Source organism: Scomber japonicus, chromosome 8 (assembly GCF_027409825.1).
Source record: "Scomber japonicus isolate fScoJap1 chromosome 8, fScoJap1.pri, whole genome shotgun sequence".
In the NCBI taxonomy this organism is placed as follows: Eukaryota; Metazoa; Chordata; class Actinopteri; order Scombriformes; family Scombridae; genus Scomber; species Scomber japonicus.
Genome location: NC_070585.1, coordinates 16489922 through 16516459, shown reverse-complemented (window position 1 = coordinate 16516459; position 26538 = coordinate 16489922). Strand labels below are relative to the sequence as shown.

The following is a 26538-nucleotide window of genomic DNA, read 5'->3' as shown; positions in this document are numbered from 1 at the left end:
CAAACGATGTATTGTTGCAAATGTAAAATTACTTGCAGAAGTATTGAAACAAAACTCAGCAAATGAGAAAAAATTACACAAGCCAAAATCTCCAGGTCTCCATTAGAGATCTAGAAGAAATTCAGCACTAAGGACAGAGTAACAGGGAACCTTATTTAAAAAGTGTTCCTTCAATGTGAAACAGACCGTAGGATGGAGTGGTAATCGAATAGAAAGAACACAAATGTAAAGGCTTTCGTTAAAGTAACCTATGTGATCTCCAAAAATTGTATAGACAAAAGTCTTGAATTACTATAATTCTTAGCGGTGTGACACATGTGAAAACGTAATAAATCAACAACAGAGGAACAAATGCACTGAAAACAGATACATAAAAATAGCTTGATGGAGAGGTTAAACGTGATTTGGGTTAGATTAAATATATGCGTACCTCAGGAGAGCGATCACAATCTCCAAAGACTTCAGCAAAGTCTGATGGACTTTTCCTCAGAGTCTGGTCAGCAGGCAGAGTGTTGTCATTGTAAGATGAAACGAACTTAAAGTCACTGGTTCTAGAACCTGTTGTCAAGTAGGCGTCATAATTATAAGTGCTGCGTAAAGTTCCTGTGGGGTCAACATCTGCGTAATTAGGAGGGAGATAAGCGCTGGGGATGGCAACTGCTCCATCAAACAACAGTCTGGGCTTTCTCCTGCGACAAAACCTCACACCAAGGATTATGATTATGAACGTCAGGAAGAAGGTGGACACAGACACCAACGCGATGATCAGATAAGAGGTCAGTTTGGAATTCTTCTCATCGTAAGAAATATCCTTCAGTTCTGGGACCTCAGCCAAGTTATCAGAAATAAGTAAATACATGGAACAGGTGACAGAGAGAGAGGGCTGTCCGTTATCTTTCACTGACACAATAAGGTTCTGTTTCATGTTGTCAGATTCAGAAATGTCCCGCTGTGTCCTGATCTCTCCGCTGTGGACACCAATACTGAAAAGTCCCGGATCAGTGGATTTCACTATATGATAGGACAGCCAGGCGTTCTGTCCGGAGTCTGCGTCCACCGCTATCACTTTGGACACCAGAGACCCTCCGTGTGCAGCTTTGGGGACCAGCTCGGTCATGAAGGAGTTGCCCTCTGGGGCGGGGTACAGTATCTGAGGAGAGTTGTCATTCATATCCGATATGAACACACTGACCGTCACGTTGCTGCTCAGCGGAGGAGAACCGTTGTCTCTGGCCATCACGTGGACTTTAAAACTCCTGAATTGTTCATAATCAAACGACCTCACAGCGTGGATCACCCCCGTGTCTCCGTTAACAGATACATAGGAGGACACCGGGGATCCGTTCACCTCACCAGCTAACAGAGAATAAATCACTGTACCGTTTTGTCTCCAGTCGGGGTCTCGAGCAGTAACAGAACATAAAGTGGAGCCAGGTTTGTTATTTTCACTCACATATGCGCTGTACGACTGTTCCTCAAACACAGGTGGGTTGTCGTTGATGTCTGCTAGAGATAACTGAACAGTTTTAGAGGAAGACAGAGGTGGAGAGCCTTCGTCAGTGGCTGTTATTGTAATGTTGTAATCAGACACTTGTTCACGGTCCAGTTGACCTGTAGTCACCAGAGAATAGTAGTTTTTAATAGAAGGGACTAATTTAAAAGGAGCGCCTTGCTGAATGGAGCAGCGGACCTGTTTGTTATTCTCAGAGTCTCTGTCCTGCACATTAATGATGCCCACCTCTGTACCAGGTGACACATTCTCAGGTATGGGGTTAGTCAGTGATTTCAGGTGTATAACTGGTGCGTTGTCATTCATATCCGTAATTTCAATTATTAATGTTGCATATGACGCCAATCCCAGACCATCTTTGGCGCTGATCTGCATTTCATATGATGACTCTTTTTCATAATCAATAGGTCCTGCTACCTTAACCTCTCCTGTTTTGGGGCTTAGAGAGAAGATTTGGTTTTTATCTGAAACATGGTCAAATCCATAAGTAACTTCACTATTCACTCCCTCGTCTGCATCAGTAGCACTCACTGTAAGCACAACAGTATCGAGAGGACAGTTTTCAGGCAGACTGGCTTTATAGACGGTCTGGCTAAACACTGGTACATTATCATTAGCATCCAGCACAGTGACGTGTATGACTACAGTGCCTGATCTCTGAGGAGAGCCACCATCAAATGCGGTAAGCAAGAGCATTATCTCATGTTTATCTTCTCTATCTAATTTTTTGTCTAAGACTAATTCACCGTATTTTCGCCCACTGCCCTTTGTCTTTACATTTAATGAAAAGTGATCATTCTGCTGAAGTGAGTAGCCCTGAACAGCATTTTCTCCGATGTCTCCATCGTGTGCTTCATCCAGGAGAAAACGTGAACCTTTTTCTGCCGATTCTTGAATTTCAATCTTAAGTGACTCTTCTTTAAACTGCGGTGAATTATCATTAATATCTTGAACGCGGATGTTAATACGGTGCAGTTCTAATGGATTTTCTAATACAAGTTCTTGTTTTAGGACACACGATGCCTTTTTCCCACAAAACCCTTCTCTATCGATCCTTTCCTGAACAATCAAGTCTCCAGTATTGAGATTAACTCCGCAATACATAACGTTGCTATCCTCCGTATCGATACGAGCCTTGCGAGCAGACAGTCTTCCCAAATCAAGTCCCAGATCTTTAGCGATATTTCCAATTACAGATCCACGTTTCATCTCCTCGGGAATAGAGTAGCTGACGTCTCCATAGACGGGGTGGAGGACAAGAAACATACAAGCAAGGCCGTAGTGCATTTCAAACCTGCCGGATCCCATTGTTACTGCGAGACAGAGCAACACATTCAAAACTCCTACTAAGCAGATCAAAATATATCACCAGTGTATTCCCGATTTCGTCTAACAGAATAAAAAGACGTTGTAGTCACACACGAAGCGTTCGTCGTCAACTGAGATACAACACCAGAATCAGGCTTGAAATTCATTACCAGAGAAGGGTGGAGAATGAACGTGTCTTCTCGTTTGCTGGTACACACTGACACCATGAGTATTTCTTTAGGTATAACAAGGCCGTGCATTTTTTTAACATAAGCCAGTTCACTTGCACGCATTTAAAAAATATAAACAAATTATAACTTTACTATTTCATGGGTACGATACTTTTACAACTGAGAAGATCTACAACATCACTGCCTCATTTCCTATTGGAAAAAAGCAACAGAAACATGAAATTAGTCTCACTGTGTCTCTGGAAAAGCCCAATATCACATCAGCTTTGGTGTGTGAAAAATGTGAAAAGTAACAGAAACTATACTTTACACTAAGAATGAAAGGTAAATACGTTCATTTTAGATTAGGTGTTTCATTTTAACTCATTACTTCACATGCTGCATGAGAACTAATGTCCAAAAATCTACTATTTCTTCTTGATTAACTGATGGTAGCAAGTTTCCTCCCGTTCAGCATTTTCTTTACATTTCCACTTTATTGACATGATGAATGAAAACATAGGGGGATATTCACTTATTTTACACATCCTATGATTAAGTACTTTGTATTTTGTAAAGTCGCAGATGCAAAGCACGCGGCATAGGTTATTTTACATGTTGGAGTCTAGATCAGAAAAGCGAGACTCCTCTATCAAAACAGAACAGGCAGATTCATTGTCTCCACTTTTAGTTTACTGATATTGCGAAAGAGCCGACGCTCATTATTAATTAACAAACACCAAACGTAGAAGTTAAACTCTGTTGTCAAAAAAAAAAAAAAAAATCAGCAATATTCTTAATGAATATAAATGTCTCCATATACACAGTTGGTTTTGTGTCCACATCCTATAAAGCACTCCACCTCTTGTAATTTTGCAGAATTGAAACATTAAGGGGAAATCTCTTACTGCTTTTTAATCAGGGAAATGATTCCATTGTACCATCATTATTTTACCAAACGATGTATTGTTGCAAATGTAAAATTACTTGCAGTATTGAAACAAAACTCAGCAAATGAGAACAAACTACACAAGCCAAAATCTCAAGGTCTCCATGAGAGATCTACAAGCAATTCAGCACCAAGGACAGAGCAACAGGGAATCTCATTCAAAAAAGCTTTTCCTTCAATGTGAAACAGAACGTAGGATGGAGTGGTAATCGAATAGAAAGAAAACAAATGTAAAGTCTTTCGTTAAAGTAACCTATGTGATCTCCAAAAAATGTTATGGACAAAAGTCTTGAATTATTATAATTCTTAGTAGTGTGACACGTGTGAAAACGTTATTAATCAACACCAGAGGAAAAAATGCACTGAAAACAGATACATGAAAATAGTTTGATCGAGACGTTAAACATGATTTGGGTTAGATTAAATATATGCGTACCTCAGGAGAGCGATCACAATCTCCAAAGACTTCAGCAAAGTCTGATGGACTTTTCCTCAGAGTCTGGTCAGCAGGCAGAGTGTTGTCATTGTAAGATGAAACGAACTTAAAGTCACTGGTTCTAGAACCTGTTGTCAAGTAGGCGTCATAATTATAAGTGCTGCGTAAAGTTCCTGTGGGGTCAACATCTGCGTAATTAGGAGGGAGATAAGCGCTGGGGATGGCAACTGCTCCATCAAACAACAGTCTGGGCTTCCTCCTGCGACAAAACCTCACACCAAGGATGATGATGATGAAGGTCAGAAAAAAGGTGGACACAGACACCAACGCGATGATCAGATAAGAGGTCAGTTTGGAATTCTTCTCATCGTAAGAAATATCCTTCAGTTCTGGGACCTCAGCCAAGTTATCAGAAATAAGTAAATACATGGAACAGGTGACAGAGAGAGAGGGCTGTCCGTTATCTTTCACTGACACAATAAGGTTCTGTTTCATGCTGTCAGACTCAGAAATGTCCCGCTGTGTCCTGATCTCTCCGCTGTGGACACCAATACTGAAAAGTCCCGGATCAGTGGATTTCACTATATGATAGGACAGCCAGGCGTTCTGTCCGGAGTCCGCATCCACCGCTATCACTTTGGACACCAGGGAACCTCCGTGTGCAGCTTTGGGGACCAGCTCGGTCATGAAGGAGTTGCCCTCAGGGGCGGGGTACAGTATCTGAGGAGAGTTGTCATTCACATCCGATATGAACACACTGACGGTCACGTTGCTGCTCAGCGGAGGAGAACCGTTGTCTCTGGCCATCACGTGGACTTTAAAACTCCTGAACTGTTCATAATCAAACGACCTCACAGCGTGGATCACCCCCGTGTCTCCGTTAACAGATACATAGGAGGACACCGGGGCTCCGTTCACCTCACCAGCTAACAGAGAATAAATCACTGTACCGTTTTGTCTCCAGTCGGGGTCTCGAGCAGTAACGGAACACAAAGTGGAGCCAGGTTTGTTATTTTCACTCACATATGCGCTGTACGACTGTTCCTCAAACACAGGTGGGTTGTCGTTGATGTCTGCTACAGATAACTGAACAGTTTTAGAGGAAGACAGAGGTGGAGAGCCCTCGTCAGTGGCTGTGATTGTAATGTTGTAATCAGACACTAGTTCACGGTCCAGTTGTCCTGTAGTCACCAGAGAATAGTAGTTTTTAATAGAAGGGACTAATTTAAAAGGGGCGCCTTGCTGAATGGAGCAGCGGACCTGTCTGTTATTCTCAGAGTCTCTGTCCTGAACATTAATGATGCCCACCTCTGTACCAGGTGACACATTCTCAGGTATGGGGTTAGTCAATGATTTCAGGTAAATAACTGGTGCATTGTCATTCACATCAGTGACGTCAATAACTAATGTTGCATATGAAACTAATCCCAGACCATCTTTGGCGCTTATCTGCATTTCATAAGATGACACTTTTTCATAATCAATAGCTCCAGCGACTCTAACCTCCCCCGTTTTTGAGTGTAACGAAAATGCATTACTGTCTTCACCTGAAACATGATCAAATTCATAGGTAATGTCACTATTTAAACCTTCGTCTGCATCAGTAGCACTCACTGTGATCACTTCAGCATCAAGAGGAGAGTTTTCAGGCAGACTGGCTTTATAGACGGTCTGGCTAAACACTGGTACATTATCATTTGCATCCAACACAGTGACGTGTATGACTACAGTGCCTGATCTCTGAGGAGAGCCACCATCAAATGCGGTAAGCAAGAGCATCATCTCTTTTTTATCCTCTCTATCTAATTCTTTGTCTAAGACTAATTCGCAGTACTTTCGTCCACCGGATTTCGTGTTGACATTTAGTTTAAAGTGATCATTCTGTTGAAGTGAGTAGCCTTGAACAGAATTTTCTCCGATGTCTCCATCGTGTGCTTCTCCGAGAAGAAAATGTGCCCCCTTAATGGCAGATTCCTGAATTTCAATCTTAAGTGAATCTTCTTTAAACTGCGGTGAATTATCATTAATATCTTGAACGCGGATGTTAATACGGTGCAGTTCTAATGGATTTTCTAATACAAGTTCTTGTTTTAAAACACACGATGCCTTTTTCCCACAAAGCCCTTCTCTGTCGATCCTTTCTTGTACAATCAAGTCTCCAGTATTCAGGTTAATGCTGCAGTGCTGAACGTTGTCATCCTCAGTATCAATACGGGCTTTACGAGCAGACAGTCTGCCCAAATCAAGCCCCAAATCTTTAGCGATATTTCCGATTACAGATCCACGTTTCATCTCCTCAGGGACAGAGTAGCTGAGGTCTCCATAGACGGGACGGAGCACAAGAAAAACACACGCAAAGCCGTAGTAGGGGAGAAAAAATCGGCCTTCTCCCATTATTGCGACAAGAAAACCAAAACACGAAGATTTGGGTTTGAAACAAAATACATAAACGATGTACTTGTGATTTCCGCGTATATTCAAAAGTCCTTACACAGCGGACAAAATACCCAAACCGATTTACCCACTGCTGCAGTATACCAAAATCTGGCTTGTATTTGTCTTCATAAATGGGTGGGGATTGACCATCTATTCTCGTTTCTTAGTGCACACTGACACCTCGAGTGCGTTTTAGGTTATAACAATGGCATACAGGATTTTGTTTGAACTCATTTAAATGAGAAACATGTACAGAATACATTATACATCCTAAGCCAAAGGTAATAGTACTTTTTATATATTACCTTTACAATAACTATGAACCGATATATTGGCTAATGGTTCCGTCATACGTATGGTATATAACAGATATATCATGCTGAAAAAATAAATAAACCTGACTCGCATTAAATATTATGTGACTTAATGTTTTCCAACTAACAACAAATATAACAAGGGTGAACTGACTAACAATACAGCTGGAGATAAATACTGTCTTCAGCACCATGGACAGCGAAACTCAGAGCGGTATTCATAGTGATTATTTCACGATAAAGACCAGCAATTTGGTTAAATAAACAAATGGAACCAAAATAAAAGGACCAATGCAAGCCTCAAAAATATATATCTTTAAATAATTGACCTCTGAATTCAGTATGTTGAAAGAATGTCCGTGAGTGTTTAAGTATGAAGTTAATTAAGATGGGAAGTGAAAGTCAAGACCCTTCAAAAGGTGTTTCAATAGCTTTTCAGCAGTTCTGCGTCCAGAAAGAAAGCCTCGTTGGGCTGAAAATTTCGTGTGTGAAACATTTAACAGGAAAACAGTTACGACATGACATAGCATCATGTTAAAACGCCAAAATCAACAGCTGTTAGCGACCATAATTAAGTACAACATTTTAGCCAACACAAAAATACTTGCGTTCAAGCGACAACAAATGCAAATACAAAACTAAATCTCAAGATGTCCTTATTGTGGAAGTTTCAAGTTTGGAAAGAAGATATGACACGTTTGCCTACCTCCAGAGAACCATCACAATCTCCAAACACTTCAGCAAAGTCTGATGGACTTTTCCTCAGAGTCTGGTCAGCAGGCAGAGTGTTGTCATTGTAAGATGAAACGAACTTAAAGTCACTGGTTCTAGAACCTGTTGTCAAGTAGGCGTCATAATTATAAGTGCTGCGTAAAGTTCCTGTGGGGTCAACATCTGCGTAATTAGGAGGGAGATAAGCGCTGGGGATGGCAACTGCTCCATCAAACAAGAGTCTGGGCTTTCTCCTGCGACAAAACCTCACACCCAGGATGATGATGATGAAGGTCAGAAAAAAAGTGGACACAGACACCAGCGCGATGATCAGATAAGAGGTCAGTTTGGAATTCTTCTCATCATAAGACATATCCTTCAGTTCTGGGACCTCAGCCAAGTTATCAGAAATAAGTAAATACATGGAACAGGTGGCAGAGAGAGAGGGCTGTCCGTTATCTTTCACTGACACAATAAGGTTCTGTTTCATGCTGTCAGATTCAGAAATGTCCCGCTGTGTCCTGATCTCTCCGCTGTGGACACCAATACTGAAAAGTCCCGGATCAGTGGATTTGACTATATGATAGGACAGCCAGGCGTTCTGTCCGGAGTCCGCGTCCACTGCTATCACTTTGGACACAAGAGACCCTCCGTGTGCAGCTTTAGGGACCAGCTCGGTCATGAAGGTGTTGCCCTCTGGGGCAGGGTACAGTATCTGAGGAGCATTGTCATTCATATCCGATATGATGACACTGACGGTCACATTGCTACTCAGCGGAGGAGAACCGTTGTCTCTGGCCATCACGTGGACTTTAAAACTCCTGAACTGTTCATAATCAAACGACCTCACAGCGTGGATCACCCCCGTGTCTCCGTTAACAGATACATAGGAGGACACCGGGGCTCCGTTCACCTCACCAGCTAACAGAGAATAAATCACTGTACCGTTTTGTCTCCAGTCAGGGTCTCGAGCAGTAACGGAACATAAAGTGGAGCCAGGTTTGTTATTTTCACTCACATATGCGCTGTACGACTGTTCCTCAAACACAGGTGGGTTGTCGTTGATGTCTGCTACAGATAACTGAACAGTTTTAGAGGAGGACAGAGGTGGAGAGCCCTCGTCAGTGGCTGTGATTGTTATGTTGTAATCAGACACTAGTTCACGGTCCAGTTGACCTGTAGTCACCAGAGAATAGTAGTTTTTAACAGAGGGGGCTAATTTAAAAGGGGCGCCTTGCTGAATCGAGCAGCGGACCTGTCTGTTATTTTCAGAGTCTCTGTCCTGTACATTAATGATGCCCACCTCTGTACCAGGTGACACATTCTCAGGTATGGGGTTAGTCAGTGATTTTAGATATATTACTGGTGCGTTGTCATTCACATCTGTAACATCTATGATGATTTTGGCATAAGAAGTTAATCCCAAACCATCTTTTGCTGTAACACGCAGTTCAAATGATGACACTGTTTCAAAATCCATCATAGTCATCAATTTTATATTACCTATCTTGCGATCAATGGCAAACATTGATTTAACATCTTCTGAAATGTGTCCAAAGTCGTATGTAACCTCTCCATTTAGTCCCTCATCTGCATCAGTAGCACTTACTGTAAGCACGACAGTACCTACCGGAGAGTTTTCAGGCAGACTGGCTTTATAAACGGCCTGGCTGAACACTGGGACGTTATCATTAGCATCCAGGACAGTAATGTGAATGACCACAGTACCTGACTTTTGAGGGGAACCACCGTCCAGAGCTGTAAGAAATAGATTGATTTCCTTTAAGTTTTCACGGTCAAGCTCTTTATTAAGGACTAGTTCCACAGAATTCGTTCCAACGCCCAGAATAAAGTTCTCATTCTGCTGTAGGTTGTACGTCTGAATTGAATATTTGCCTATATCGGCATCATGCGCTTCTTCTATTGGAAAGCGAGCACCTTTCACCGCCGATTCACTAATATCTATATCAATCAGATCTTTATTAAATTGTGGAGGGTTGTCGTTTATATCCTGGACATGAAGGTTAATGCGATGTAATTCTAATGGATTCTCTAACATCAGTTCCTGTTTTAACACGCAGGATGCTTTGTCTCCACACAGGCCCTCTCTGTCAATCCTCTCGGCTACAGTCAGATCCCCGTTCGTTAGGTTTATGTCACAGTAAAGTTTGGCGCTCCCATCGGTATCAATACGGGCTTTTCGAAAGGATAGTCTGTTTGAATCCAGGCCCAGGTCTTTTGCAATATTTCCGATCACGGATCCGCGTCTCACCTCCTCCGGAAAAGAATAGCTTATATCTCCACTGGCAAAATAGAAAGAGAAGAGAAGTAAAGCAACCACGCCGTTTTGTAATTGGAATCCAGTGATAGCCATCCTGGAGCCGATCTCAAACACTGCCCACTTTCTAGTCAGTATACAGGAACAAAGCCAAAAAATATATGGATTTAAACCAAAATAGATAGAATCCAAGGCCCAGTCTCTGCCTCTCTGAACGATCTACTGCAGCATCTAAAGTCACTATATGCGTCGACGGCAGTGGGTGGATATTTGACAAAAACAAATTACAGCGAGAGGAGAGCGACATCGTGAGTCTTCTCTGGAAATTACATGCTGTTTATCTGTCTGTCTTCATAAGTCATACAATGATGAGAACATATACTGTATCAATGAGGTAAACATCAATTTAAAACGGAAATGTATGGTGGAATGCCCTGAGAGTTGTTAACATGAGCAAACATATGGGGCACTTATGAAGTAACTTTGTTTCACAAGGTGACCTCATAGTGATTACTGCTTGTATGTGTGGAAATACTCATATTTGCATGGACATTTATATACCTCTGGCTTGAAATAGCATGTCTACAAATGTAATCTTTAATGAATGGATCTTTGTGTTTAAATGTTTTTTTTTGAAATTGTATGACAGCAGGTATGACACACCTGCTTTGGTCTCAAAATATAATTTCTTTGTATGCAGTATAAAAAATAATTAATTTTCCTTTAAACACTGAAATTGTTTAATTATCAACTACATTTTTTAGATAATGTTCATGGTGATTTTAATCCAATGACAAACTATTTTTCACTGACATTTCATGAATGTCTAGACAGGAAAAAAATGGGAAACTAACCAGTTATCAAGGGCACAAAAAGAATAAAACTGGTTTAATTGCCATCACTTTGCTCAACTCCACTACAATCTTGCAAAGACTACACAATAGTTATAAAATTCCACAACTTTAGTAAATAGTTTGACTTAACTCCAAAATGCAACTGAAATTGGAAACAAATGCATAACCTTTCAAAGATTAGCATACAGGTAAATAGAAAATAGGTAGCATATCGGACCTAAATATGAAGAGGCCATTAGAAATATGTGGAGAAATGACTAAGGATTTGTTGCACATGAAGACTCCTCAAAACTGAAACATATCTAGTTTTACTGTGGAAGAAATTGTACAACATACATGACAGAAAGCCAAGAAGAATTGTTCAAGCATAGGTGATAATATATTTCCAGGGTATGTATTATTTCCTATGAGCCAGCAGGAAAGAGAAGAATTTATCTGAACAATAAATCTTTGCCCACAACACCAAACACTGAGATAAGGCATCCTTTCATCAAAAGTTAAATTACTCTACATAAGCAAGGAAACTAACATCAACACAAAATTTTCCAATACTTTAAAGAGGCATGTCTGATACAAATCTGATTCCTGTAAACATGTTGGGAATGACTAAACCTTTTATGGAAATGAAACATATTGCAAGGGAATAAATGTGCCAAAATTTAAAAACTTAAATAACAAATGGTGTGTCCAATTAATAAAATGGTTGCAAATATGCAGCTAAGTACAACTACTGTAAAAATTAGGATGAAGTGACTCTAACAACATATCTATTACTTAAATAAATTAGTCATGTTTCAGAAGAAAAATAGATTCCTAAATGACTCCTACTGTATACAGACTGTTTGAGTACTACTACAATGGTTTTTATTTATAAATCAATTTTTTCTCATGATGAATATTTCCACTTATGGAATATGCTTTTCTGATGTTTGCGTGATATGAATGTAAATTTCGGATTGATAGTCACATTTTAAGGTATAAATTTTCGATAAAATAATGGATCAAACGATTGATATTCTTACCTCGGGAGAATTATCACTATCTCCAAACACTTCAGCAAAGTCTGATGGACTTTTCCTCAGAGTCTGGTCAGCAGGCAGAGTGTTGTCATTGTAAGATGAAACGAACTTAAAGTCACTGGTTCTAGAACCTGTTGTCAAGTAGGCGTCATAATTATAAGTGCTGCGTAAAGTTCCTGTGGGGTCAACATCTGCGTAATTAGGAGGGAGATAAGCGCTGGGGATGGCAACTGCTCCATCAAACAACAGTCTGGGCTTTCTCCTGCGACAAAACCTCACACCAAGGATGATGATGATGAAAGTCAGAAAAAAGGTGGACACAGAAACCAGTGCGATGATCAGATAAGAAGTCAGTTTGGAATTCTTCTCATCGTAAGAAATATCCTTCAGTTCTGGGACCTCAGCCAAGTTATCAGAAATAAGTAAATACATGGAACAGGTGGCAGAGAGAGAGGGCTGTCCGTTATCTTTCACTGACACAATAAGGTTCTGTTTCATGTTGTCAGATTCAGAAATGTCCCGCTGTGTCCTGATCTCTCCGCTGTGGACACCAATACTGAAAAGTCCTGGATCAGTGGATTTCACTATATGATAGGACAGCCAGGCGTTCTGTCCGGAGTCTGCGTCCACCGCTATCACTTTGGACACCAGAGAGCCTCCGTGTGCAGCTTTGGGGACCAGCTCGGTCATGAAGGAGTTATCCTCAGCAGAGGGGTACAGTATCTGAGGAGAGTTGTCATTCACATCGGATATGATGACACTGACGGTCACGTTGCTGCTCAGCGGAGGAGACCCGTTGTCTCTGGCCATCACGTGGACTTTAAAACTCCTGAACTGTTCATAATCAAACGACCTCACAGCGTGGATCACCCCCGTGTCTCCGTTAACAGATACATAGGAGGACACCGGGGCTCCGTTCACCTCACCAGCTAACAGAGAATAAATCACTGTACCGTTTTGTCTCCAGTCGGGGTCTCGAGCAGTAACGGAACATAAAGTGGAGCCAGGTTTGTTATTTTCAGTCACATATGCGCTGTACGACTGTTCCTCAAACACAGGTGGGTTGTCGTTGATGTCTGCTACAGATAACTGAACAGTTTTAGAGGAGGACAGAGGTGGAGAGCCCTCGTCAGTGGCTGTTATTGTAATGTTGTAATCAGACACTAGTTCACGGTCCAGTTGTCCTGTAGTCACCAGAGAATAATAGTTTTTAATAGAGGGAACTAACTTAAAAGGGGCGCCTTGCTGAATGAAGCAGCGGACCTGTCGGTTGCGCTCAGAGTCTCTGTCCTGAACATTAATGATGCCCACCTCTGTACCAGGTGACACATTCTCAGGTATGGGATTAGTCAGTGATTTCAAACTGATAGCAGGTGGGTTGTCATTGACATCTGTTATATCTATAATTACTGTACAATACGAGGTAAGACCTGGTCCATCTTTTGCTCTTATTCGCAGTTCAATGGAGGTCTCAGTCTCATAATCTATAGAGCCGATGACTCTTACGTCTCCCTTCTTAGGATCAAGCGAGAACAAAGAGACATGCTCATCAGATACATGATCAAAATTGTATAAAATATCACCATTAGGTCCCGCGTCTGCATCAGTAGCGCTCACTGTAACAACCAGGGTATCTAAAGGTGCGTTTTCAGGAACACTTGCTTTATAAACGGCCTGGCTGAACACTGGGGCGTTATCATTGGCATCCAGCACAGTGACGTGTATGAACGCAGTACCTGATCTCTGTGGTGAGCCACCATCTATAGCTGTAAGCAGCAATTTTAGTTCTTTCTGTTGCTCCCGGTCTAATTCTTTTACCAAAACTAATTCGGGGTGTTTCCTCCCACTGCCCTCTGTGTCTACATTAATGGTGAAATGCTCATTATTTTGTAAATTGTAGCGCTGCACAGTATTTGTGCCGATATCTGCATCATGGGCTTCTGTGAGTAAGAATCGAGCTCCTTTGACTGCTGATTCTGTTATTTCAAATGAAATTAAGTCCTCACTAAACTGTGGAGCGTTGTCGTTTATATCTTGTACATGAATACTTATACGATGAAGCTCTAAAGGATTTTCCAAAACAAGTTCTTCTTTTAAAACGCAAGACGCCTTCTTACCACAAAGACCTTCCCTGTCGATCCTGTCAGTAATAATCAGATCTCCGGTGCTCAGATTAATGTCGCAAAACCGTTTATCATCTCTGTCAGTGTCAATACGAGCTTTACGCGAGGTAAGAGTGGGAATCCCAAGGCCGAGATCTTTGGCTATATTTCCGATCACAGACCCACGTTTCATCTCCTCTGCGATAGAGTAGCTCACATCTCCATACACGAAATGCAGGTCGATTAAAAGAAAAACAAGACAAAAGCCTTTCATGGAAAATCCTCTGTGAAACGTGTTTTCCATGATAAACCAAGCGTCCATCCTCTCCTGACAAATGATTTCAAACTGATCAAGAACGGTTGTATTCCTTCTTGGGCCTTATATATCCTCCTTCACCGACAGAAACACTGCAACAAAGCTTTACAATGGTGGAAAAAATGGAAGAAGCAGCCGATCATTTCTGCCTTTGTTGGTGCACAGTGACACCAAGAGATTTAACCGGTTATTGCACTGCAAACAAAAACAAACTGACAACTTTACTGGCTGTTAAGGCAGATGTTTTGTGATTTAGTCTTTTCTATTATTATAAAGACACAAGCAAATAGTGTATATTTGCTACTAAGACTTACCACACAACAGTTGTAATAGCTGTATATTTTGTGTCTGAGTAAGAGGATTCAGTGTTATTTCTTGACTATTAATTTTCTTTTTTTTAATATGTTTGTAAATTAAAGCAACCCTCAATATCTAGAATACTGCAAAATACATAATACTCAAGGGAACTAAGTGTTAGATTTGATTATTTATTGAAAAAGTCAATAATCCATGTTAAGATTAAATAATGTGCACACAAAGAATAACTAAATGTGTGAAAAATACACAAGAAAATGGTTCCATAAACCAACACGAAGCAGAGTAAGATTACGTAACAATAACACAAAACATACAGCACTCAGAATCATCCATCTCCATATGAGACTTTCAGATTAAAAAACAGCATTACTCCCCTTAGCATAAAAGAGACAGAGATCCAACATTTCTGCAGTGGAAATATTGTTTCATTTTTTGTTTTGTGTTTTTGTGTAGTATACAGGAAAAGAATGTTACATAAATGTAACAACACCAGTAATGAAATAAGCCATTTTCCTAAGAAAGGACAAACCCTTTCCCTCCTAACACTTGCCAGTACACAACTAATGTAGGTAGTACTCTGCATTTAGACAGACTTGAAAATGTCAAAACAAGGTGATAACAAACTCAATCAAAGGAATTTTCTCAAAGTACAGACATGACAGTTTGTTGTGCTTGTATGATTTCATCAAGCACCCTTACTGAATCTGTATGGCCTATTTTTCTAAATTAATCTGTGCCTTATCCTCTGAAAATGTACAGCTGTGTAGAAGATTGATGGGACTCTCCCCAATAACTGATGTAAGTAAGTGGTGTAACATGATAACTACACGGTTTGTTAAAAAACATTGTACAAAACCAAGATATAAAGTGTCATATATGGATGCGCACTTTGCAATACTATGGCATAGTTATGTTATGCCTCACTGAGCACCAAGGTAATAATACGACTTAATGATATTAGCCAAAAGAAAATGAGGTAAATTGACATAAGTGTCTGTAATTAATTGTGTTATTCTTCACATTTCTAATATTTAATGTTGTTATTAGTTTCTGGACAGCAGTTTGCATTGTTTACATTTACCATATAACCAGATGAGAAAGGGTGAACTTTAAGGTTGAAATCCCAAATTACAGATGCTGCATGTGATGCTTTTAATTCGATGACATTGTTTCAGAATAAAGTGTTGCACAAAATGTGCAGGAGCGGAAAGAGGGTTTCCTCACTCTTGTTGGATGTAGCATAACACAAATTATGTATGGAAAATAAATACACTGACAGTCCAAATGGAATCTACTGTCATGGAAGCTATAGGTTTACAATTTAATGTTTGTACTGCAATAATCAGAAAGCATTTCAGACCTACCATATTTTCAACAAGACATTATCTATAAAATATTGATGTAATTTACTTATTCTGCAGCCAGTATGGAAGCAAACTGTAATGTTATAGAACTCATTTATAAGGTGATATGTAAATAACTACAATACCATTGCTGAATAGTTCTTTTAGAGAAAATACTTGTTAGTAAAGGAGGGTTTTTCTATTTTAACAATAAATAATCCAGTCAAAAATAATCATAACTCGTTAATTAAAATGTCGACAAAATAGGATTGAAAGGATTTGTTTAGGTGAATGTGGAAACACATTGAAAGCCTACATCATAACATGTTACCTTGGTGAGCAGGGACGCACAAGAGCCAATAGGAGAAAAGTGTGACCATGTAGTGTTACAAAAGAGGACCGTCAAGATTCCAAAACACCCTTATCAAATTGGTTGTAGTTGACAAGTTAAATAAACCGGACAATGACAAACCCTAAAGTTATAACATATGTTGACCTACCTCTGGGGAATTATCTGACTGCCCGAATTCTTCAACAAAGTCTGATGGACTTTTCCTCAGAGTCTGGTCAGCAGGCAGAGTGTTGTCATTGTAAGATGAAACGAACTTAAAGTCACTGGTTCTAGAACCTGTTGTCAAGTAGGCGTCATAATTATAAGTGCTGCGTAAAGTTCCTGTGGGGTCAACATCTGCGTAATTAGGAGGGAGATAAGCGCTGGGGATGGCAACTGCTCCATCAAACAACAGTCTGGGCTTTCTCCTGCGACAAAACCTCACACCAAGGATGATGATGATGAAAGTCAGAAAAAAGGTGGACACAGACACCAACGCGATGATCAGATAAGAGGTCAGTTTGGAATTCTTCTCATCGTAAGAAATATCCTTCAGTTCTGGGACCTCAGCCAAGTTATCAGAAATAAGTAAATACATGGAACAGGTGGCAGAGAGAGAGGGCTGTCCGTTATCTTTCACTGACACAATAAGGTTCTGTTTCATGCTGTCAGATTCAGAAATGTCCCGCTGTGTCCTGATCTCTCCGCTGTGGACACCAATAGTGAAAAGTCCCGGATCAGTGGATTTCACTATATGATAGGACAGCCAGGCGTTCTGTCCGGAGTCCGCGTCCACCGCTATCACTTTGGACACCAGAGAGCCTCCGTGTGCAGCTTTGGGGACCAGCTCGGTCATGAAGGAGTTGCCCTCAGCGGCGGGGTACAGTATCTGAGGAGAGTTATCATTCAAATCCGAAATGAACACACTGACGGTCACGTTGCTGCTCAGCGGAGGAGACCCGTTGTCTCTGGCCGTCACGTGGACTTTAAAACTCCTGAATTGTTCATAATCAAACGACCTCACAGCGTGGATCACCCCCGTGTCTCCGTTAACAGATACATAGGAGGACACCGGGGCTCCGTTCACCTCACCAGCTAACAGAGAATAAATCACTGTACCGTTTTGTCTCCAGTCGGGGTCTCGAGCAGTAACGGAACATAAAGTGGAGCCAGGTTTGTTATTTTCACTCACATATGCGCTGTACGACTGTTCCTCAAACACAGGTGGGTTGTCGTTGATGTCTGCTACAGATAACTGAACAGTTTTAGAAGAGGAAAGAGGTGGAGAGCCTTCGTCAGTGGCAGTGATCGTAACGTTGTATTCAGACACTAGTTCACGGTCCAGTTGACCTGTAGTCACCAGAGAATAGTAGTTTTTAATAGAAGGGACTAATTTAAATGGGGCGCCTTGTTGAATGGAGTAGCGGACCTGTCCGTTATTCCCAGAGTCTCTGTCCTGCACATTAATGATGCCCACCTCTGTACCAGGAGGGGTGTCTTCTGGTACAAGATTCCTCAAGGACTTAATAAACGTAAGGGGGGCGTTATCATTGACATCTGTAACGTCAATTATTAGAGTACAGGAAGACACTAAACCAAGACCATCTTTGGCTGTAATTTGCATTTCATAGGCAGGTAAATCTTCATAATCTATTGATCCACTAACTCTGACTTCCCCTGTTTCCTGATCAAGAGTAAACACGTTATTTTCATCAGAGATGTGATCAATCTCGTAAATCACCTTTCCATTCATTCCCTCGTCTGCATCAGTTGCGCTCACTGTGACCACTACCGTGTTTAATGGAGAGTTTTCGGGAAGACTGGCTTTATAAACGGTTTGGCTAAACACTGGAGCGTTATCATTAGCATCCAGCACAGTGATATGAATGACTGCAGTACCTGATCTCTGAGGTGTGCCTCCGTCTGTAGCGACAAGCACAATCAATAGCTCTTGCTGCTGCTCTCTATCCAGCTCCTTCTCTAAAACCAACTCACTATATTTTCCACCTGCGCTTTTTGCAATAACATTTAATTTGAAGTTGTCGTTTGTTTCAATGCTATAGCCCTGGATGGCGTTTTGTCCGATGTCTGCATCGTGGGCCTCATCTAAACGATAGCGACCTCCTTTTATTGCAGACTCTCTAATTTCAAAGTTTATGGTATTTTTTTTAAACTGTGGAGAATTATCATTGATATCTTGAACGTGAACACTAATCCGGTGGAGCTCTAAAGGATCCTCTAAAACAAGTTCTTGTTTTAAAACGCAAGATGCCTTTTTGCCACAAAGCCCCTCTCTGTCAATCCTATCAGCAACAATGATATCTCCCGTACTGAGATTAATGTCACAGTACCGTTTGTTGTTCCCGTCTGCATCAATACGAGCCTTTCGAGCAGACAGTTTTCCCACCTCCAGTCCAATATCTTTCGCTATATTCCCAACAACTGAGCCGCGTTTCATCTCCTCTGGAAAAGAATAGGCCACATCTCCACAAACAGATTGCAACGACAGAAGAAAAGCCCCCAAAGAGGTAACCAAGCCGAGCATTGAAAATCCTTTGTATTCCATTTTCCTGGTAGCCCAGTGAAGACTCCACCACAAAGAGGACTTTAAAAAAAAATTACCAGCCAGTCGGAATCTTCATCAAACAATAGTGCATGCGACTTCGCTGCACCCACCAAATAATCTATCGTGATATGGAAATGCTTAAGTGTGTAGGGTGTCATAATGTAGGGCAGTCAAGTAAAGCTGGTAGACAGCGACACTGTGAGTAAACCGTAGGCATTACAAAAGATTCTAATGACTGATCATTCGTAATAGAACCAATAAAACAACAAAGTCCAGGCTGAAGTCAGATTCAAATATTAATAAAATACCAACAGATAATGTGTAGATTTGTCCTTAAAACTGCTTTTATAGTTCATCATTGATGAGAGTTGGAATATATACAGGTTGAAATGGTTTCAGTACCAATGATAGATACCATGGCATAATGTAAAGCAAGCACCATTAACCTGAGCCCGTGTTTATCTCTACACTGACAAGACTTTCAGAAATGCAGAACGAAATGAATTATAACCCAACTGTTGTCTTATTTCGGAATATGACACAAAAATAAAAAAATAAAAAACTTGTATTTTACGGTTGATATCAGATACAATAAGAAGTGTTTCATGGATCTGTCGTATTTCTCAGTTATCTAATTCTTCTGATACGGGTTCATTGACAGAAATATAAATGATGTACGTGTGCTTAGAAATGTAAAGGAGTCTACTAATAGATTATTTAAAAAGGCAATTCAGGCATAAATTCAAGCTATTCAGATTGGCAATAACATTAAATATGTATGTTCATCAGTCCAGCCAATGAAATACACATTTACTACATATTAACAGAGTAAAGTAACAAATCTATTTCATTTTAAGAACAAGAACAAGACTTCCAAACATATTGAGGTACTAGATTTGACTCTACTTAAAACAAGCCTACCTCTAGAGTCTCCAAGGAATCTTGAAACGCATCAGCAAAATCAGATGGACTTTTCCTCAGAGTCTGGTCAGCAGGCAGAGTGTTGTCATTGTAAGATGAAACGAACTTAAAGTCACTGGTTCTAGAACCTGTTGTCAAGTAGGCGTCATAATTATAAGTGCTGCGTAAAGTTCCTGTGGGGTCAACATCTGCGTAATTAGGAGGGAGATAAGCGCTGGGGATGGCAACTGCTCCATCAAACAACAGTCTGGGCTTTCTTCTGCGACAAAACCTCACACCCAGGATGATGATGATGAAGGTCAGAAAAAAGGTGGACACAGACACCAGCGCGATGATCAGATAAGAGGTCAGTTTGGAATTCTTCTCATCATAAGAAATATCCTTCAGTTCTGGGACCTCAGCCAAGTTATCAGAAATAAGTAAATACATGGAACAGGTGACAGAGAGAGAGGGCTGTCCGTTATCTTTCACTGCCACAATAAGGTTCTGTTTCATGCTGTCAGATTCAGAAATGTCCCGCTGTGTCCTGATCTCTCCGCTGTGGACACCAATAGTGAAAAGTCCCGGATCAGTGGATTTGACTATATGATAGGACAGCCAGGCGTTCTGTCCGGAGTCCGCGTCCACCGCTATCACTTTGGACACCAGAGAGCCTCCGTGTGCAGCTTTAGGGACCAGCTCGGTCATGAAGGAGTTGCCCTCCGGGGCCGGGTATAATATCTGAGGAGAGTTGTCATTCACATCGGATATGAACACACTGACGGTCACGTTGCTGCTCAGCGGAGGAGAACCGTTGTCTCTGGCCATCACGTGGACTTTAAAACTCCTGAACTGTTCATAATCAAACGACCTCAAAGCGTGGATCACCCCCGTGTCTCCGTTAACAGACACATAGGAGGACACCGGGGCTCCGTTCACCTCACCAGCTAACAGAGAATAAATCACTGTACCGTTTTGTCTCCAGTCGGGGTCTCGAGCAGTAACGGAACATAAAGTGGAGCCAGGTTTGTTATTTTCACTCACATATGCGCTGTACGACTGTTCCTCAAACACAGGTGGGTTGTCGTTGATGTCTGCTACAGATAACTGAACAGTTTTAGAGGAGGACAGAGGTGGAGAGCCCTCGTCAGTGGCTGTGATTGTAATGTTGTAATCAGACACTAGTTCACGGTCCAGTTGACCTGCAGTCACCAGAGAATAGTAGTTTTTAATGGAGGGTACTAATTTAAAAGGGGCGCCTTGCTGAATGGAGCAGCGGACCTGTCCGTTATTTTCTGAGTCTGCATCCTGCACATTAATGATGCCCACCTCTGTACCAGGTGACACATTCTCAGGTATGGGGTTTGCTAATGAACTAATGTGTATCACTGGAGCATTGTCATTCACGTCAATGATATCAATTACTACTTTTGTTTCTGAGTAAAGGCCATCGCCATCTTTTCCTTCAATTAGCATTTCGAATTTTGATTCTTCTTCAAAATCAATATTTCCTCCTACTGTAATTTCTCCGGTACGTTCATTCAATGAAAATATCTCTTTTGCAATACCACTAATTCCACTGAATTCATATGTTACTTTACCATTCACGCCTTCGTCTATATCAGTAGCACTCACTGTAACTACTACAGTGTCAATATGAGAGTTTTCAAGTAGAGTAGCCTCATAGACTGCCTGGCCGAAGACTGGAGCGTTATCATTCGCATCCAGCACAGTGATTTGTATGACTGCGGTTCCTGATCTCTGAGGAGTGCCACCATCGACGGCTGTGAGGAATAAAGTCATCTCATGCTGTTCTTCACGATCTAATTCTCTATCTAAAACAATCTCACTATATTTTTTGCCAAAAGAATTAGTTTGTACATTCAGAGCAAAATAATCGTTCTTTTGTAAAATGTAATTTTGGACAGCGTTTTGTCCAATGTCTGCATCGCCTGCTGCATTTATCCTATAGCGAGAGCCTTTGGGAGCTGACTCGCGTATTTCCATTTTAACAATATCCTTAATGAAAACGGGTGGATTGTCATTTACATCCTGGATTTGCAAAGATATCCGATGGGATTCGAGTGGATCCTCAAGTACTAATTCACATTTCAACAGACATGACATCTTTGCTCCACAAAGCTCCTCTCGGTCAATCCTATCAGCAACCGCCAGATCTCCGGTTTCAACATTAATCTCGCAGTAACGTTTACGGTTTCCCTCGACAACGATTCGAGCCTTCCTAGTTGAAAGTCTGCTCAGTTGAAGTCCAAGATCATTTACTATGTTCCCGATCACTGATCCGCGTTTCATTTCCTCCGGGAAAGAATAGCTCACATCGCCATGGGACATATGTAACCATAAAAGCACAAAAAATGAGCTGCAGCCCAGGTTCACTGGGAATCCAATACATGCCATCCTCCAGCAATCAATATAAATACAAAAGAGTAACGACGTGAGCAGTATTCTTCATAAACTGGCGAAATTGTAGATCTGTGAATGTGTCAAGACAAGCAGCCTAATGACAAACAATGAGAAGGAGAATGTAGGTGGAGACGCTTGGCAGTTTCATATGCGGCCTATTTACAATTGTATTGGTAGACAGCGACACTCAGAGTATATCCTAAAGATTACAGAATACAGTCAGCCAACATGCTGTTTGATACAGTACGCAACCCAGTTTCCCTGAAAAAACATCACCTCACACAGATGAATGATAAGATAGATGAAATAGATCAATTGAGAATTCATCGTGTGTATTTATATATTTTACAAGGCAATATACACTAAAGGACTGCAAATGTACAAATATCCCTAATGTAATGTACTCATCTAGTAAATAAGACACGTTTAGTCTGTTACACTTAAGTTTTTTGTGTCCACTATTATAGATTTTTCAATGTTTTGTATCTTATTGGTTGAGAAAAACGTTTTAGAAATACCTTCCAATGTACTTAATACAACACCATCACAAACAGTAGCATATTACATCCCTGTAGATTTGAAGCAACACTTATCAACAAGTAATAACTACTTGGCACAGAAGTAGAATTTAGAACTGTTGGATCCAATTGCATTGCAATAAGTGTGTACATCCAAGTGCAGATTGTTGTCTTACCACAGCAGTTGGCTGTGAATAATATTTTGAGTATAGATACAGTATAAGCAAAAACATCAATGTGACTGAAAAGATGTACAAAAACAAAACTTTACAAGTATTTTCTGTGGTGATGAAATCAAGGTCAGTTTCATTAAAAGTGTGATTCAAAAATTGAGTAGGACTGAATTTTTGGGTTATCTGTTGTGTTCAGGACGATAGACAGCGACAGATCATGAAAAGAAACCAAGGGCTTCAATTTATCACAGACTTAAATTATCACAAAAAGCTGTGATTTACTGGTGTACTGTTTGTTTCAGTTAAAAGTGGTCATAACACTGCATAGTAGGGACACATGAATTATCATGAATTATCTTTTCATGTTTGCAAGACTTCAAACAAGAAAAGATAATTCATGTAATCATGTAACTATTAGAAATGTACAATAATTACAATATCTATCTATCTAATGTGAGAGCAATACTTAAAGCAACAACTAAGATATTTAAATCTGAATAACTCATAATGTCCATGTCTTCTTCAGAGTTAAATGGACATGGACATGCTCAGTCACAGTAGTCCATATGTATTCTGTTGAAATCCAAAGGTTGTAATAATTAACACCAAAGCATGGCTTTTTCATGGCTTTTTCATGGCTTTATTGTGTTTGTTGACCTCTACATAGAGTTGGGACCTGGTCCTTCTTTAACACTGATAAATAACGTGATTGTTTGCATGGTATCAAATGTGTTAAGCTTTAATGGTCTTTAATGTCTTTAATGAGCCAGAAACATGATGATGTCAGCCTGTCCATTTAATTGAAGACTTAACTGTGAACAAGACATGATCATCATTAACAACTAAAAAATCATGATTGAAATACTTTAGTTCTTGCATGAATTTAAGTATTGTTATGGAATTAAGGCATAATTGAGATCCTGTATATTATTGTAGTTTTTTGATAGCTCACGAGGTATTAAATGATGTGTTCACAAAGCAGACAAGCATTACAGTTTTAATAATTCTTGATGAAAGTAATTTTGATCACTATAAAAAGATGCCAAAAAGCAATACTCGTCACAGTGATTCAGCACAATAGTTACCTATTCATACATCCATAAATGAATGTGTTTTGAAGCCTACCTCCAGTGAATCCTGTGATTCCCGAAATGCTTCAACAAAGTCTGATGGACTTTTCCTCAGAGTCTGGTCAGCAGGCAGAGTGTTGTCATTGTAAGATGAAACGAACTTAAAGTCACTGGTTCTAGAACCTGTTGTCAAGTAGGCGTCATAATTATAAGTGCTGCGTAAAGTTCCTGTGGGGTCAACATCTGCGTAATTAGGAGGGAGATAAGCGCTGGGGATGGCAACTGCTCCATCAAACAACAGTCTGGGCTTTCTCCTGCGACAAAACCTCACACCCAGGATGATGATGATGAAGGTCAGAAAAAAGGTGGACACAGACACCAGTGCGATGATCAGATAAGAAGTCAGTTTGGAATTCTTCTCATCGTAAGAAATATCCTTCAGTTCTGGGACCTCAGCCAAGTTATCAGAAATAAGTAAATACATGGAACAGGTGGCAGAGAGAGAGGGCTGTCCGTTATCTTTCACTGACACAATAAGGTTCTGTTTCATGCTGTCAGATTCAGAAATGTCCCGCTGTGTCCTGATCTCTCCGCTGTGGACACCAATAGTGAAAAGCCCCGGATCAGTGGATTTCACTATATGATAGGACAGCCAGGCGTTCTGTCCGGAGTCCGCGTCCACCGCTATCACTTTGGACACCAGAGAGCCTCCGTGTGCGGCTTTGGGAACCAGCTCGGTCATGAAGGAGTTGCCCTCAGCGGCGGGGTACAGTATCTGCGGAGAGTTGTCATTCACATCGGATATGAACACACTCACGGTCACGTTGCTACTCAGCGGAGGAGAACCGTTGTCTCTGGCCATCACGTGGACTTTAAAACTCCTGAACTGTTCATAATCAAACGACCTCACAGCGTGGATCACCCCCGTGTCTCCGTTAACAGATACATAGGAGGACACCGGGGCTCCGTTCACCTCACCAGCTAACAGAGAATAAATCACTGTACCGTTTTGTCTCCAGTCGGGGTCTCGAGCAGTAACGGAACATAAAGTGGAGCCAGGTTTGTTATTTTCAGTCACATATGCGCTGTACGACTGTTCCTCAAACACAGGTGGGTTGTCGTTGATGTCTGCTACAGATAACTGAACAGTTTTAGAGGAAGACAGAGGTGGAGAGCCCTCGTCAGTGGCAGTGATTGTAATGTTGTAATCAGACACTAGTTCACGGTCCAGTTGTCCTGTAGTCACCAGAGAATAGTAGTTTTTAATAGAAGGGACTAATTTAAAAGGAGCGCCTTGCTGAATGAAGCAGCGGACCTGTCCGTTATTCTCAGAGTCTCTGTCCTGCACATTAATGATGCCCACCTCTGTACCAGGTGACACGTTTTCAGGTATGGCGTTAGTCAACGATTTCAAATATATTACAGGTGCATTATCATTTACATCAATAAGATCTATGTAAACCTTAGCGTAGGAGCTTAATCCTAAACCATCTTTTGCCATGACACGAAGTTCAAATGAATTCTTCTTCTCATAGTCTGTGCTGCCAATTACTTTAATTTCTCCAGTAGCCCTTTCAATAGAGAACAGTTTTCCATCAGTTTCTGAAACGTGACCATATTCATACGTAACCTCACCATTAACACCATCATCTGCATCAGAAGCAGTTACTCTAACAACTACAGTGTCAAGAGGAGAGTTTTCAGGCAGACTAGCTTTATAAACGGCCTGGCTAAAAACTGGGGCGTTATCATTAGCATCCAGCACAGTAACGTGTATGATCACAGTACCTGATCGCTGTGGAGAACCACCATCAACAGCTGTTAGAAGCAAATTCATCTCTTGTTGTTTCTCTCTATCAAGTTTATTCTCTAGAACAAGTTCAGCTTTATTGGCATCTGTGATTAGAACAAAATTTTCATTATTTTGTAGGCTGTACCTCTGAATTGAATTTAGACCAATGTCCGCATCATGTGCTTCCTCTATTACGAAACGAGTACCCTTCTCCGCTGACTCTCTTATTTCCATTCGAATTGACTCTCTTTTGAATTGCGGGAAGTTGTCGTTGATATCTTGAATATGTAGATTTATACGGTGCAATTCCAATGGATTCTCGACTACAAGATCCTGGAATACAATGCAAGATGGTTTAGTGCCACAGAGGCTCTCTCTGTCAATCCGCTCAGCAACACTTAAATCCCCGGTTTTCAAATTCACAGCACAAAACCGTTCATTATTCCCTTCTGTATCAATGCGAGCCTTGCGAGTTGATAGTGTATTCATATCCAGACCGAGGTCTTTAGCTATATTTCCAATGGTAGTTCCTGGTTTCATCTCTTCTGGGATTGAATAGTTCACCTCGGCACATACATTTTGCAGCGCAAGAAGACACATGACAAGGCCGGTAACCAGGCCAAGCTTTGAAAATCCTTCGTGTTCCATTACGTGAAATAACAAATATCCGCAGACGAAATATTTAAAAGGTATTTCGTTT

General features: G+C 40.8%; 7 protein-coding genes across 7 annotated transcripts; all 7 read right to left on the bottom strand.

Annotated features, from left to right (window-relative positions):
• Nucleotides 1-409: 409 nt before the first annotated feature.
• On the bottom strand, nucleotides 410-2946 carry LOC128362771 (protocadherin gamma-A4-like). Its single transcript, XM_053323623.1, has one exon. It carries the CDS (start codon nucleotides 2816-2818, stop codon nucleotides 410-412), a length of 2409 nt encoding a protein of 802 aa, XP_053179598.1. The 5' UTR covers nucleotides 2819-2946.
• A 240-nt stretch (nucleotides 2947-3186) lies between these two features.
• LOC128362770 (protocadherin gamma-A11-like) lies at nucleotides 3187-6767 on the bottom strand. Its single transcript, XM_053323622.1, has 2 exons — nucleotides 4374-6767; nucleotides 3187-3201 (listed from the first exon to the last, which is right to left on the bottom strand). The coding sequence occupies exons 1-2, from the start codon at nucleotides 6765-6767 to the stop codon at nucleotides 3187-3189; spliced, it is 2409 nt and encodes an 802-aa protein (XP_053179597.1).
• Nucleotides 6768-7793: 1026 nt separating this feature from the next.
• Nucleotides 7794-10208, bottom strand: LOC128362769 (protocadherin gamma-A11-like). Its single transcript, XM_053323621.1, has one exon. The coding sequence runs from the start codon at nucleotides 10206-10208 to the stop codon at nucleotides 7794-7796; it is 2415 nt and encodes an 804-aa protein (XP_053179596.1).
• Nucleotides 10209-11967: 1759 nt separating this feature from the next.
• Nucleotides 11968-14391, bottom strand: LOC128362768 (protocadherin beta-15-like). Its single transcript, XM_053323619.1, has one exon. It carries the CDS (start codon nucleotides 14389-14391, stop codon nucleotides 11968-11970), a length of 2424 nt encoding a protein of 807 aa, XP_053179594.1.
• Nucleotides 14392-16543: 2152 nt separating this feature from the next.
• On the bottom strand, nucleotides 16544-18961 carry LOC128362767 (protocadherin gamma-A11-like). Its single transcript, XM_053323618.1, has one exon. The coding sequence runs from the start codon at nucleotides 18959-18961 to the stop codon at nucleotides 16544-16546; it is 2418 nt and encodes an 805-aa protein (XP_053179593.1).
• Nucleotides 18962-19867: 906 nt separating this feature from the next.
• On the bottom strand, nucleotides 19868-22515 carry LOC128362766 (protocadherin gamma-A11-like). The gene is made up of 3 exons (XM_053323617.1): nucleotides 22496-22515; nucleotides 22298-22328; nucleotides 19868-22210 (listed from the first exon to the last, which is right to left on the bottom strand). The coding sequence occupies exons 1-3, from the start codon at nucleotides 22513-22515 to the stop codon at nucleotides 19868-19870; spliced, it is 2394 nt and encodes a 797-aa protein (XP_053179592.1).
• Nucleotides 22516-24065: 1550 nt separating this feature from the next.
• LOC128362765 (protocadherin gamma-A11-like) lies at nucleotides 24066-26486 on the bottom strand. Its single transcript, XM_053323616.1, has one exon. It carries the CDS (start codon nucleotides 26484-26486, stop codon nucleotides 24066-24068), a length of 2421 nt encoding a protein of 806 aa, XP_053179591.1.
• Nucleotides 26487-26538: the final 52 nt, after the last annotated feature.